This window comes from Peromyscus leucopus, unplaced genomic scaffold, assembly GCF_004664715.2.
Source record: "Peromyscus leucopus breed LL Stock unplaced genomic scaffold, UCI_PerLeu_2.1 scaffold_922, whole genome shotgun sequence".
Lineage (NCBI taxonomy): Eukaryota > Metazoa > Chordata > Mammalia > Rodentia > Cricetidae > Peromyscus > Peromyscus leucopus.
In genome coordinates this window covers 4,755-20,645 of record NW_023505863.1, presented here as the reverse complement: position 1 = coordinate 20,645, position 15,891 = coordinate 4,755, and the positions used below count along the sequence as shown (strand labels likewise).

The window sequence follows — 15,891 nt, the reverse complement described above, 5'->3', positions numbered from 1 at the left end:
GTAATATTTATGCTCAGAAGAGGAGACAGATCATTTACCATATGAAGTATAGGTATGAGAACAACAATGCTAAGAGCAGTATTAGCAAACTGATGCTTCTAGAGGAAGTGAGCGAAGGTGATGTTTTGCCATGAAGAACTATTGAGGGAATCAGTGAGGTTTTGACTTTGCAAGATGATGCAGATTGGAGAATCATTGAATACAGAAAATTCATATTAACCTTTCTGGTATTAGCAAAGTCACCTGTTGAATATCAAAGGGAGCATCACTCTGAATGACTTAATGCAATTCATTCTTCAGGGTGAGGACCGGTGTTATGAGACAATGGCAAATAATCTGAATAAAGAAATCCACACTGTCTTTTATAGTACCCAGACAAGACTACTAAAAGTTTCAATGAAGGAAACCTCATCTGCAGCACTCTGGACCTCTTCCTTGCTGGAACAGAGACAACATCCACGATACTGCGCTGGGCTCTGCTCTACATGGCCATCAACCCAGAAGTCCAAGGTGAGCACATTGTGACTGCATTTAACTCAGGCAGGATGGAGTAAGAAGACAGCATGGTGGAGTGAGAAGAGGTGGAGCAGCTGTGAGGCACTGTGCACTTGGGAAAAGGCACATCCTGAACTGATCTCTTAGGACTATAATTGTTCCAGGAGCGCAGATATTACAGTCTGTGCCATCAGCAATCTTGGAGTTCAGGAGTAAAGAGAGAAGTCAGTTTAAATTGCGGTATGTTCCAGCAAAGAGTGGATTTATCACACAGCATTCATCCACACCCTCCTTCATTTATGACAATCCTTCCCAGCTTGAGTACTGTCCTAATTCTTTTTTCTGGTATTTGATATCTTGTGATATGCACCTCTCTGCCAGCTCAGGGATCTGCCTGTCTCTGCCTCACAAGTGCTGGGATGACAAACAAGTGCAGACTTCCACATCTGGCTTTCTTGCCTTTGTTCTGTAATTCCAACTCATGTTCTCATGTTTGTATGGCAATCAATTTACTCTAAGTTATCCACACACAGATGTTATTAATACATATTATATGTATCTATATTATGCATATCTGGACTACTATCTAAAATGCCTTTCTTGATGAAGGTTCCATTTTGAAGAAAGCTTAAAGCATATTGAGTTACAGTTTAGGCTTGCTTTCTTAAAAAAAAAGATTCTAGGATATCAGTATATTTTTTTAAAGCTTTTAAAATATATTGTTTATTTTGCATGCGTATGTGCATACTTGCACATTCTCTTTCCCTGTGCACATACGGAGATCAAATAACTTAAGGAAGTTGGTCTTTTCCATCATGTGGGTTAATCACATATCATCAGGTTTAGCAATAAGTGCTCAGTCATCTCACCATCCAGTATATTAATTGATCGAAGTTAATTTGTGTTCATTTTGTAGTATTAATAGTAGTCAACAGTTGGAGGCATCCAGGATATTCATTGACCATGAGTAAAGTTCAATACAGAAGTTCAGCGCCCAAGGAAAAACATCTTGATGCATGCATGAATATGGAAGACAAATACCTTGTATATTTAACTATACAATTTCTCTAGAATAGTTAAATTTGTAAACACAGAAGGTAGAATACAAGAGAGATAAACCAAGAATTGTGAAGAACTAGTTATTTTGTGAGATAAACTGGTTCTGTCATTCTTTATTGGGGGATTTATTAAGGCAACTCCATGTAGTTAAAATTGAGGTTTATTTTGGGGTAATTCACAGCAAGTAAAGGGATTGGTTACAGGATCCAGGAGAGGTGAAGTGCAGTCCAGTGGTTTTCTCTGGAGAACTCTGCTTGGTCTACCATCCAGCATCCAGGACCACCAGGAACCAAGAGATCTTGGATCTTAAGGGCTCCCGTCATGGCCACGCCTCAGGGACAGGTCATAGGTAGGTGTGACAGTTATCGGAAGACTCACTGGGTTTAGTACTTCCAGATCAAAGCTGGAACAACTACCTACTACATCTCCCCCTTTTGTCTAAATAAGAAAGTTCTAACCTAATACAAAACTATATACAATAGGAATGATTATCAAATATTGTCTAGGAGGAATAAGGGATAATGGCCTAGACAAGATGGAATTACCACCGACACGAACAGTATCAAACAATAGGCACATACTAAAATCCAGAGAAGTCTGGAGCATAGGTAAATGGCACATTACAAAGAACATTCTAAAAGGTGTCCTATCCTAAAGAACCTAAATCTAATACTTAATATGTTCTAGCTAAGATACAAGAAGATTGTAACTATAACTGTTAGCCTTCAGTCCCATCAAAGGCCTGAGAAGGAATATAATAATACTGGAGAAACAGGAGAAGGATGCAAGCAACTTTTGGGAGTCTTGCAAGAGTAGACAGAGACAGCTGGCAGCCAGGACAGTCACCTAAATTTCTCAGCATTGTTGGTGCATTCAAATTGGCTACAGGCCTAGAGTATCTGTCAGTCCGTTTTACTGTCAGAAGTTGAGGCAAGGGCAGTTCTTTGCCCAGTAGTCCATTTTGTGCTAAGGTGAAGATAAACTTCCAAACAGAAATGTCTCAGAAGCACAACATTCTCTCGGGATCAGATTGGTGCTGCCAGGAGCAATTGTGTCTCTTGTCAACAGAATTCCAAGTTATCAAAACATTTAAATGCCATATTCTGCAGGTCTACGAAGTGTTTGAAGATTACCTATCTATCTGACATATGTTTCTGTAAGTCTGGAGAACCTAATATAACTATAGAGATGCCAAGCATACGTGACTATAAATCTGTAAGTCTTATCTACCTAGATAACCTAAGGACTAAGGCTTCATGTAAACAGAGTAAAAGTCTGTAAGCAAATGTATAGTAAAAGAACAATGACTTCCAAATTGTGACAATACAAAAAATAGCTAAAGCAGAGAGGTAGGAATATATAGTACAATTTGCAATATGACAATAATCCTAAATATATATTAATATACCAAGTATCCTAAACAGAGGTAGAACATACATACAGTATGACAAATATTTTACTTGTTTCAATATACAAAACATTTCAAATAAGTGTAAAAATATATGTACATTACAACAAATATGGTTCTGTATTTGTATCAATATACAAATTATCTGGAATAAGAATATAAAAATACTTTACATTTGTATCAGTATACAAGAATCCATAACAGTGAATTTATCTAATGCTGATATTTTAATAAATTAGTTTACTGGTATGTACAATAATCTACCTTAATATCCTATATATATCCATTCCCCATTTTTCTTTTCTTTTTGTTTTTTTGTTTTGTTTTTTGAGACAGGGTTTCTATGTGTAGCTTTGGCACCTTTCCTGGAACTCACTCTGTAGCCCAGGCTGGCCTCAAACTCACAGAGATCGCCTGCCTCTGCCTCCTGAGTGCTGGGATTAAAGGTGTGCACCACTGCCACCACCACCACCACCACCACCACCACCTGGCCTTTTGTTTTTGTTTTACTTTTCCCTTTTTTCTTTTCTTCAGGGGAATACCAAGTCCAATGTTTTCTTCCATCCCCAACCCTATAACCATTATCCATATCCCTCAGAAACATGAAACCTTTGGGAGAAAGGGGTGTTGTTTTCTTAGAATTGCTTCCTGCTGTTCAGAGGACAATGGTATCTTCCTTTTCCAACAATATAGATATATTTGTTGTTTCAACTTTGGCACAGTTGTCTGCACCTTAATCTACTGCCTTTTCAGTCAGCAATTGCAACTCCACAGTTACCTGCCTGCTTCTCTAGAGGTAGCCCGGCAAGAATTCTGTTCCCTCCGGCACTGCCTCTGCCACTGCTGTTAAAGGTAGCTTTAACTAAACTGGTATCATTCTATTTAGAAGTAAAACTCGAGAGTCAAAGGCTGAGGTGAAAACCTGCTAGCTCAGAGAGGCTGAGTAGTAACTAGCTAGCCCTCTCTCATAACTGTTATCTACCTAAAGCACGTCACACAAAAAAGCCATACCATTCAAACGCCTCTCTACTACTTCCAAAGCATCTTTCTATCTCATTGAGATGCCCTCTGATGATCTATTATTACTTTCTGTCAACTAGTTGCTAACTCAGCCACCTGACCCAAGGTTAATTTTAATAAATGAATGCAAATGCAAACTTGGTGTTCACAGTATGATCAAATATCCTAATACCATATCACTGTACACTTAAAACTTGAAAGAAGATCTATGATGAGTGGCCCACATCATCAATCAAAATGCTTAAGAGACTGAGACAAGACTGCTGAAAACTCAAGACACTAACTTGCCCTACCTCAAAATCATCATAGTGTTTGATATCTGATTTATGTTACATGAATTTTATCCCCATGTTATTCTTTTATTTGTACAGTAGTGCCATGTAAGACATTTATGTATCTATCTCAAGGGAAAGAGTCATGCTGGCCCTTGTAAAGGACCTAGAGTTCCAAATTCCTTTCACCTTATGGCAGTGGTGAGCTCAGCTGTGGCTGGAAGACTCTGCAGAGGCTCCCATGAGGACTGCCTTTGCACCCCAGGGAAGGAAGGGGATATTGTCTCCACAAGCCTTGTTCAAAGGATGAAACATTGTGTCTACTTATGTTTTACTTGCAAAATTCAGTTACATTTCCTCTTTAAGGAATCTGGGAAATGTCATCTTTAGCTAGAGGAGCAGGTAAACAGCTAAGTCTCGACTGCACTAAAATTGTGAAGATGTTGAGAGGAAATAGCTACCATTTGTTATAATGAGTATACTGATTCATGTAAATCTCAAAATGTCCTATGATAAGGCTAATTTAGTCTTAATAATCAGATGAAGATATTGAAGTTCATAAAATATTACTAGTTTCACTATCAGTGTTGCCTGGAAACACATTGCAATTTACTGCCCATGATGACATATATCCTTGAAAAATTAGTCGGTGGATATGCTATGGTCTCAATGTTTGTGGCTTCCCTATAAACTCACTGAAACTTAATTATCAATGTGATGGTGTGAGGAGGTGATTCACTGTTATGAAGAGAGTTTGTGCTTTAGGAAGAGGAAGTAGATGGGTTCTTTCTACCTTATGGCATGGTGATACAACAAGGATTTCTCAGCTATGTCAAAGGAAATTGGTCCTTACCAGACAAGAAATTTGTCGATGTCCTGATCTTAGAATTCACAGACTCTACAAGTAACAAAAGCAAAAGTATACTGATGATAATCTTTTCAGTAAAAAGTATTTATTTATAGACATCTGAATAGACACTGATATGAGCTTAGCCATAGCCATCCTAATTATTAACTTCAGGATATATGGAAAATCATAGTTATGCTGTAGACTTGAAGAAAGGTATAGAGTTTGCAGTTTTCTAAATCAGGCTTTTTAAGGGGTAGAGAACTTTTATTTCCTCAAAGTCAGGACACTAGATGAAATAAAAGCAAATAAGTTTTGGAAGACAGCTGTCTCTATCTTTAGAAGAAAGCATTGAAGTTTAAAACTTAATGGAGCCTCCTGTTTCCTTGAAGAAAAAGTACAGGCTGAAATTGACAGAGTGATTGGCCAGGAGAAGCAGCCCAGCCTGGCTGACCGAGACTCCATGCCCTACACCAATGCTGTTGTCCATGAGGTGCTGAGAATGGGAAATATCATCCCTCTAAATGTTCCCAGGGAAGTGACAGTTGACACTACATTGGCTGGATTCCACCTGCCAAAGGTAAGTAGGCTCAGGCATGGAAGTTTGATAACCAGCCATCTGTCTGTGTCTTGTCCATACATTGTCATGAGTCTTTACTACCTTTTCTAGGGTACCTTAGTCCAAACCAACTTGATTGCACTGCACATGGACCCCAAAGAATGGGCCACCCCAGACATCTTCAATCCAGAGCACTTTTTGGAGAATGGACAGTTTAAGAAGAGAGAATCTTTCTTGCCTTTCTCAATGGGTGAGTTGTGATGCACAGGAGAGAGTTCCGAGTCCCACCTCATCCCTTCCTTTCTTTCTGGGATCCTTACAGATAAGCCTTCCCAGTAGATCTCCATTTTGCAATTGGTTTTAGTCCAGCACCTCCACAGATACACTGTCAATACTTCCTTGCTTCTGATGGAGATTTCAACTTCCTTTGTTCTGTTTTCTACAGCACTGACAGCAGAGACCTAATCTCTGCCTCTTGCTGAGCAGCAAAGTTGAATACCTCCATTGTGTAGTCAGTTTGAGTGTCACAAGTTATTTTTAAGGGAATGCCTCCTTAGAAGGAAGAGAACTGAGTTTTAATGTTTTTAACTTGTTAAATAGTTGTAACTGGCATTTGCCCAAGTGAATTAGCTTCTATCCCAAAAACATTCCCCGAATAGATCTTATCTTTGTAAATTTCAATCCCTTAATCAAATATAGTTAGTACTTGCATCTGCTACACTACCTGATAAGCAAGAAAGGAAATGCAGTGATGACTCTTTCTCCCTTGTGTTTTCTGCCAGGAAAGTTAGTAAAGATTGTAGTAGTAGTGTTGCTAAATCCATAACCAAATGTTCTAGTATATTCCAGATATTGGCTTATATATGTTGAATATGTTTTTACAAGTAATTTTGCAGTTCTTTAATTCAATAAATATGTTCTAAGCAATTATTACCTATCAAACATCCAACCTGAGAGCAGGAAAGTAGTGGGATAGAAGATGAAGCAGAGCTGCCCCTTAGAGCATGCCTCCCCCTACAGCTTTTTCCAGTTGAAATTAGTCATCACTGCAGAGGTAAGGACACAGATCTTGCCACGTGTGCTGCAGCTAGAGCTCAGTGTCCACCAGATTTTCTCCCACTGAAGCTTGTGTTTCCAAACACTGTCTCAGAAGGTGACTAAATGCTGCCCAGAAGCCACACTGGAATGCTGGCCATGTTGTTGAGTTTTCCAGATTATCTGAGGCAGTGTCACTTCTCACGACACTGAGGCTCGGGCCAAGCGGAGCCTGCATTTGCCTACATGCTAGTGTGGATCCAGAGCCAGTGTTTCTTGGGAATGGGCTGCTCTGGGTATGTCTTTCAGGGGCTGCTTCTGACCTCTTTGTCTTTTCATCTGGGACTGTCTGGTCTTTTCTTCACTGTTCTTCACTTTAATAGGAAAGCTGATGAGATACAGGGACTCTTTCCAGTTTTCCAGTTTATAAAAAATTTTAAAGTTTTCAATTATAGTACAAAACCTCAGCTATATATTTCACTTATTCGACTATTAAAAGCTTATGAATCAGATCCATGAAATATGGAAAGTCTAGGATATGATCTTTTTTATTTTCCAAAGCAATGCTTTGTGTTATAATTCTGAGAACTATGGTGAGAAGAATGTGAGTAGATCCCCATCATGACTTCTGCAGGAAGATGTTCTTCCAGGCCCATTGCTGCCCTTGAACATACCTTCTCCTTACTATAAAAATCCTCTTCCAATAGGGGCCTCAGGCCTCACCCAGTTTAAACAGTTATCCCATCTGCACCAGAAAGTGGCAACATGCAGAGACACTGGTGCTCTTATTAAGAATGTTATCAGTTACTCTAAATTACACACTTCATTTGACACAAGCCAATTGTGTCACACAGCAGCATAGTTATTAATAATCAGGTAGGAAAGGAATAAATGATTACTGTTACTCTATAAGCAAACTTCAAACAAGGAGAGATAAGAGGGTTCTTTCTTATTCAAGATCACATGCCCAAAGAATTGACAGAGCAGGGTACAAGGCTTATGTTTTAACTTGAAGTTTAGTTCTCTTTATATTATATCCAGACTGTAACTTGCCCCCTCAGTTATGGGCACATCCTTTTTAAGATTTGTCACGTTCATGTCCTGTGTATTCATCAGCATCTTTCTGTATAATAATCATTTACAAACTGTATGAACCTGTTACTGTTCATAACTTCCTACATGGGGTCAGTAGCTTAGATAATCTTGGTTCTGTTGCTTTACATCTTATCCTGAATGCCCATACGGTTGTGATAAATAGCTCTAGAGACAAAACAGAAGCACAAAGGCCTGTTGAGTCCAAGTTGGGAACTGTCACTCCATGACTGACACTGTAAACTTCATAACCAGATCTTTCATATTATATTCTACATATTATTGTTTGATAAAAAGAAACAGGACTTCTAGAAAATGACAAAATTTAATGCAGGAGAAGGAAAACTATAAGTTTGAGATACACTGCTATCCAAAAATCAGGAAATGCCAGCTTGAATAGCCAAGTTGGGAATGTTTGAGGTTTTAAAACAAGTACTGGTTAGCAATGGGATGTAACATTTACTGATATTCATGGGTGATTAAATACAGAAGGGGTGAGGAACATTAGAATGTTAACGCAGGGCTTGGAAAGGTAGGTGTCTCAGTAGTTAAGAGCACTGTTTGCTTTTCCAGTGGGCCCAGATTTGATTCCCAGTACCTACATGGCAGCTCACAGCCATCTGAAGTCCCAGACTCAGGGGATCTGACCCCTTCTTCTGGCCACAATGGGCACTATACACATGTGGAGCAAAGATATACACCAACATACATAAAATAAAAATAAAGATTAGTTTTTTAAAGAATGGCAATACACACACACACAAATATATATATGCAATGTGATAGTATTTCTAATGTCACAATTTGGCAGCCACATGCAAAATTTGGAAGAAGAGAAATGCCAATAGAAACACACAGATGAGGATTTGTTTATTAACAGTCTCAAAATATGTTCACTTACAAAATTAAATGCTGTTTAAGGAAGAACATGGTAGACACCACAATCAACAAATATTCCAACAATAGAATCTCAAAACCAATTGCCAGCAGAGGTTAGATGAGAACACCATGTAACATGAACGACGTCTTCCCAACAGGGCAGATGCGCCAGGTCTCAATCTTCCCTCTAGGTAGATAAGGAGATACTTTGAAAAACATCCATTGTCTTTAAGAGAACAAATACTTGAATGTTATGCAAAGGTTGGGGGCGCATGCCCCATGTGAAGAGGACAAGAGAGACACCACAGCTAAGCCTACCATGTGAAATCATGGGCACAGCTGGCATGCCTAATGGAATGGGTTAACCATCCACACAATAGAGGTCCCTAAAATGAAGGATAGCGCAATCAGAATCCTAAGCCAGAAAATTATTTGGGACATGAGATAGTCCCACCAATGTTTTTTCAGAAATTAAGCAAAGTATAATGAAGAAAGACAGACAATTAATTTTATATTTTCTATGCTGATACAGGGACGTACAGGGACATATAGCTGCCTAACATGTCATCAGGTTTTTGGACATGAGTGCTCAGATTATACCAGAAGGGTGGGAAGAAGCATATGTACTCTCAGGTCACATCAGTCTGTGTCACATTGAATCTTGCTGATTATTACCTCAGTTCTGGTCACACAGGACATTAGTCTTCAGAAAGCAGCCACTTCTAGGAGCAGTTTGCCTTTGGTGCTGAGCAAATCTCCACTGCCCATGCAGAGAGTGAGCAGCACTCTTCATTTTCTTTGCAGGATGTGGTCCTGTCAGAGCAGAGGTTCTTAGGGGAAGCTGAGCAGTTGTCCTCTACAAGATGACAGGTCCTGCTTAGGGGACAGTCTCACCAAGCAAGGCTCTGTTACTCCTGAATGATATTAAGAGAATGAGTGAAGACTCCTGGGTGCCACTCCAAGGCTCTGCAGGAGGATTGCTGGCTGTTGTCAGTTTGATAGCCACACCTTAGATCTTCCTGTCTCGGTATCTTCATCCTTGAAAGGAATGATGGCCAAGTTTGCATGTGCACTTACTAAATGATGGACATGCCTTTCTGTAGAGTTGAGCAGGGATCTGACTCAATGTTTGAGACAGGAGGCAGGTACAAAATGGATGCAGAGATGTCAGCCTTGATCTGTTTCTAGTTGCCCCAGGCTTCATCTCTTTCTAGTTGCCCTACATTTCATCTGTTTCTAGTTGCCTGCCATGGATGAGCAGATACAATTTACAAGCTAGAGCCTTTGCAAGGGCATCCTGTATGTCCCTGCCTTTCATGTTAGGGATTCAGCTCTAACACCTAATTGTATTTTGGAATCTTTTTTATTTTATTTACATATGTGGGAATTTTGTGTACATATACACATGTATGTATGTGATGGTGCCCATGGAGGCCAGAAAGGAGCTTTGAATCTCTTGGATCTTGAGTTGCAGGGGTTTGTGCACCTCTTGATGTGGGTGATGAGAAATGAACTCCAGCTTTCTGATAGAGTAGTAAGTAACCTTAATCATTAAGCTATCTCTTCCTCGTAAGGGTTCTACAGCAGTCCAAAATTTTGATGTTCAGCCATTGTGTGGTATATCATATATGTTTGTAAGTGAATTTGAAAAGCCTTGAGACTAGTCATACATTCGCTCAGCCAGCTCAGGCATCTCCTTCCTATTGTCCCACATGAAGACTGCGATCCTGGTGTCACACATTTGGTGGAACATTCCACATTCAGACACATGTGAGACATAAATAAACAGCTGGACACAAAGCCCAGGGACAGTTCAGGATTTGCAGGAGGAAAATGGAAACACCAGTCCCTGCAGGCATCAATGGCAGCTGAGAAAGTATCTCATCTTGTTTTATTTCCTGCAGGAAAGCGAGCTTGCCCCGGAGAACAACTGGCCAGGTCTGAGCTCTTTATTTTCTTCACTGCTCTTGTGCAAAAGTTTACCTTCAAGCCACCAGTCAATGAGCAGCTGAGCCTGAAGTTCAGAGTGGGTATCACCCTTTCCCCAGTCAGCTACTGCCTCTGCGCTGTCCCCAGACTGTGATGCCAGACAAAGAAAAAAGAAAGAAGAGCAGGAAGAACTGAGGAATGTGCTGAGCCACTGGGGCCGCTCATATGTGAAGAGAGAGAAGGAAAGTGATTGGGAAAAGATGGGAGGAATTAGACTAAAGTTATTGGATCCATATGCTAGATTGCTGTGACCTCCAAATTGATGGTAGGTAAATCACTTACAAATCTTTTCATCTAAGAGTGTAACGAAAGTGCCTTATGGCAGGGAAGGAAGTCATATTAGTAACAGCATCTCAAAAAGTGAATCTTCCTTCAACATTCTGCTACAAAGAGACATGTGGGTGTGCTACAGTGAACAGTGAAAATCAGACAGGACTTTGAATGATTTAAGCAGAGAAAAAGAAGGACACAAAATACCCTGAGTCTTAAGGAGGTCTGGCTAGAAAAAGCTGGACTGCATGTACTGGAGGAGGTGTGGAGGAGAGATGTTCAAGATATATATGAGGCAATATCTGGCTTAATAACTAAGTAGCAAAGGTGGCTTCCTGGGATAGGAAGCAGCTTAGTCAGAACAGAAAGGAACAGAATGTCCAGTCTTTGTCCCCTTGTCCAACCCCAAGCCTGCTGATCCCACTACTGTGCTAAGTATCAAAGGAAAAATTGGAAAAATATTAGGAACTAGGGCTTGAGGACAGCAAATGGCTTATGTGACTTCATAAAGCCATTTAAACCTATAATCTTGTGTTTTCTTCCTTTAAAATGGGGTACAAGGGGCTGAAGAGATGGTTCAGAGGTAAAAGGCACTTGCTACTCCTCCTGGGATCCCAGGTCTGATTCCCAGCAACCAACTACAACCATTTGTAAACACTGGTTCCAGGGACTCTGATTCACTCTTCTGGTCTCCACAGGTATCATTCACATACATGGTACACAGATAATTCAGACAAAACATCAATATACATTTTTTTTAATTTAAAAAAATAAAATGGATATAAGAGAAGAAATCTTGCCATCTGATGGAAAGGATAAAATTCCAAACTGAGAAATCTTATGGGGTAATGCACTTTCTGTCTTAGGACTCCATAAGGACACAAGACAAGGTTGCTCTAGTCCCACTCTACCTGTCCCATGACATTCCTTGAAACATCTATGTCTATTCATCCCAGTTAGACAGAGCACCAGTCGACCACAGAGGGTCCAGCTTGGTGAGTCAGTAATGTTTGGGGGCAGCGGGTTGCTATGAAAGCAGCATGGATGATTCAAAGGTATCTGAACCAAAAAGTACCCTGCTTAATGACAGGCAACTAAGCAACTGAAGAGTCTCTTCCCCATTTCCAGACCCAGCAACTGTGTACTGTCTGTGTAACCTGAGCAGTGACGCTGGTGAGCCTTCCCACTTTCCTGAGCCAATCTTATTACCCACTTCCCCAAGGGTTATCATAGCTGTGATGAAACACCTTGACCATTGGGAGTGTGATAGTTTGAATGCTAGTCACCAGGAAGTGAAACTGTTGAGGAGGATTAGGAAGTGTGGCTTTGATGGAATATTCATGGTCTTATTTGGAGGAAATGTGTCACTGGGGGTAGGCCTTGAGGTTTCAAAAGCCCACACAAGGCCCAGTCTCTCTCTCTCTCTCTCTCTCTCTCTCTCTCTCTCTCTCTCTCTCTCTCTCTCTCTCTCCCTATGGATCAAGATGTAAAGCTCTCAGATCAATCTCCAGCACCTTCCCTCCTGCCTGCCACCACACTCTCCACCATGATGATGAGTTAACCCTCTGAAAGTGGAAGAAAGTCCCCAGTTAAGGACTTCCCTTTATAAGAGTTGTGTTAGTCATGGTGTCTCTTTACAGCAATAGAACACCAAGAAAAGGAGGAAAGAGTTTATTTGGCTTACATGTCCATTGAGGGATACCAAGGCAGGAACTGAAAGTGGACAAGGATCTGGAGTCAGGAGCTGATACAAAGGTTATGGAGGATTACTGTTTACTGGCTTATTCCTTATGACTTGCTTAGATACAACCCAGGACAACTAGTACAGAGGTGATGCCACCCACAATGGGCTGGGCCCTCCCACATCAATTACTAATTAAGAAAAGTCCCTCAAGGCCTGCCTACGGCCTGATCTTATGGAGGCATTTTCTCAACTGTGGTTCCCTTCTCTCATATGACTCTAGCTTAGGTCATGTTGATTTTTAAAAAAAAAAAAAAAAAAAAAAAAAAAAAAACAAACTAGTGAGCACAATTAACCCTTGGTCAACTTGACTTTCAACTGTCACTTTTAAGCTCTAACCTTTCCTTTCATGTTCATCTCCAAGATACACTAATATCAACATCACAACATAAAATATTTACAAACTTAAAAGTCCCACAGTCTTTACAAATTAAAATACTTTCCAATTCTGTTTCTTTAAGATTCAAAAGTGCCTTCTAAAGTCCAAAATCTCTTTAAAATTTCAAAGTCCCTTAACTGTAGTCTCCTGTGAAATCAAAAATAAAAACTTTTCTACTTCAAGAAGGAGGAACCAGGGGACTGTCTCAATCTGAACAAAGCAAAATAAAATTCCAACTGTGTAAATATCTCAGTGTCCAATGTCTGGAATCCATTCATGATCTTCTGGGGTTCTCTGCAGGGCTTGCACACCTAATAATAGCACAGTAAATGTATCTTTTAGGCGTAGGATGGCTCCAGTCCACAGCTGCTGCTGTCCCATGGTACTGGCATCTCCCAAATGCTGAGGTCTCCTTCTATAACTTGTAATATAGCCTAGTCTTAGATCAGCATATGACTACCTGTCCAATGGGTTTCTACAGGGCAAGGCACCTGTGGGGGTGGGGGGGAAATGGATTCTTACTTGGCAAGGACCCATAGTCCATGGGACAGCATAAGAATTTGCAAAATTTGTGCAGCTTGCAGGCTTTTTTCTCTCTCATTATATTGAGTTTTTTTTTTCTTTTTGGTAGTTTTTAGTTTTACTTTGTCAGTCACACATGCGATAGCTGTAGTTTTCCCTGGAAATTCTGCTGTTGCTCAAATATTTTCTCCTAAGATTTGCCAGGGGACTAATGCTTCTGAAATCTTTCATCTGGAATTACTAAGTACAATTCCTAATCCTGGGAACTTTTCTGGCTCAATAGAGATAGTTAGGTACATATGAGAAAATGACACTTGAAACATTAACCATATCTCACAATTCTGGAAAAGAGAGCAAGGCATGCATACACAGAAAAGGAGAAAGGCCTCAGGAATACACACAGTGTCAGCTGTTGAGAATAAGTTCCCTAGACACCAAGCATAAAATCATTGGTAGGATCTGGTATGCTCCAAGAGGAAAAAAATACAGTGCAAAAATGTGGAATGGATAGATCCATCTTTACCATACAGAGGAGCTCATATTAGTAGAAGAAGTATGGTATAGTGAGATGGGAAGGGTGCTTTATTGAGGTCTGCCTTTTACAGAGAGAATGAGACATGGGACCCTCTTTTAGAAAAGGGAACTGTATAAAAATATATCTTATAGACACAAAAGAATTGTCTGGGTTTGAATATTGTTCCCGTGTCTATTACTTTTTAACTTTCAAACCACAAATAGCTGCAAGCTGACATAAGTACTGTGATATCAGAATGTGTCTGACTAAATATTTAGTTAAGCCTGCAAAATGCTGAACTCTGTGTCTAGAATATGGTTACATAAGGGATGGGAAGGTGTATTTGGGGAAGTATAAAGGGGAACAATTGGGGCTTTCATAATGATCCCAATGTATTTCTTAAATTATGATTTATTTCTTAAAGTCAAAAATACAAGCCAATAATAAAGCTGTTCGTATAACCCTGGTTTAAAAAAAAACAACTCTGTTTAAGTATAAATAAAGATGTCCTGAGCTATTCAGGGCCACTTGAGTGCAACCCAATTAGTGGTTAGTGGTCAGAAGTTTTCCTTGTACCAATGCCCCTTCCTTATGTCAAGACTTGAACCTGAGCCAAGGCTGGACCTTGGTAGTAACTGAGCAGCACTTTGATCAATACCTCTCCTGGACTTTCTTCATGGTGCCAAGCTTCATAATCTCTGCACGACCCCTTTAATCCTGGGTCTTCAATTGCTACTGAGGCTGCACTTTCACCAATGGCCTCTCCTGACATCTTACAGTTTTAAGGCTCAGCTGTTCTCCTTGATTCCTTTATGACTTCAAAACCAGTATCCCCTGGGAGAATCTTACACATGACCAAGTATGACTACCAACACAAGGTACAACCTGGACCACCTCTGGAGCAAAGCTTCTGTGTACAGACTCTAAGGAAACATCCCCCAGAAGATTTCACCTCAATGGTGCTTGTCTCTTTCTCATCACTGTTAATTTCTCAGCTCTAGCTGACCAGCATAAATTGTCCCTGCAAAACATAGGTTTCTTTTCACAAGCCAGTCCTCCATCATCTTAACTGTTTTCAGCAGCAGCATCCAAGGTCTTCCTGAACAGCCCACTGAGCTCTCAACACTCAATGGATTTTCTATCCCAAACTTCCAAAATTCTTTCATAATCCTCCCCAAAACAACATAGTTAGGTCTGTCACAGCAATACCCACTTCCTGGTATCAATTTCGGTCTCAGGGTCACTATCTCTATGATGACATACCATGACCAAAGGCAACTTGGGGAGGAAAGGGTTTATTTGGCTTACATTACCTGAGCCACGGTCCAGTGAGGGAAGCCAAGGCAGGAACTCAAACCAGGCACAAATCTGGAGGCAGGAACTTATGCAAAGTCCATGAATGATTGCTGCTTAGTATCTTGTTCAGTCTGCTGAGAATGGGACACAAAATTTACACTGAAGGAAAAGTGCTGCAGGTGAAAAAGAAAAGGTCAAGGGTGAGTTGGTCTGTCAGAGAAGCTAGAATGGGTAGGTCGTCATGAATCAGTGAGTATATATGGTGGACACAGAATGCTGAAGACATGAGCACCCCACCTGGGAACCTACCTTTTTAAAAACTATACTGAGAAAGAGGAACTATCTAATGGAATCATGCAATGGTACACAGATTAAACTGTAAATTATAATGTCTGAGTTATCTGTTATATAGGAATATTTAAAAGATGATCCAGTTTTACACTAAAACAATCAGAAAACTGGTAGATCTTGCATGAAATTTTATTAAGACGTAAGGAAGACATAGCCCTGAGAT

General features: G+C 40.2%; 1 protein-coding gene across 3 annotated transcripts in view; it reads left to right on the top strand.

Moving 5' to 3' along the window:
• Positions 1–11,452, top strand: part of LOC114681989 (cytochrome P450 2J3-like) — a 28,976-nt gene extending 17,524 nt beyond the window's left edge. For 2 of the 3 annotated variants that reach the window (XM_028855745.2, XM_028855746.2), the window contains exons 6-9: positions 369–510; positions 5,494–5,681; positions 5,772–5,910; positions 10,571–11,452. In XM_028855745.2, the coding sequence (XP_028711578.1) occupies positions 369–510; positions 5,494–5,681; positions 5,772–5,910; positions 10,571–10,749 (648 nt within the window). In that variant the 3' untranslated portion in view covers positions 10,750–11,452. The remainder of the gene's footprint in view (positions 1–368; positions 511–5,493; positions 5,682–5,771; positions 5,911–10,570) is intronic. The other variant, XM_028855748.2, reaches the window with a different exon arrangement.
• The last annotated feature ends 4,439 nt before the right edge of the window (positions 11,453–15,891 follow it).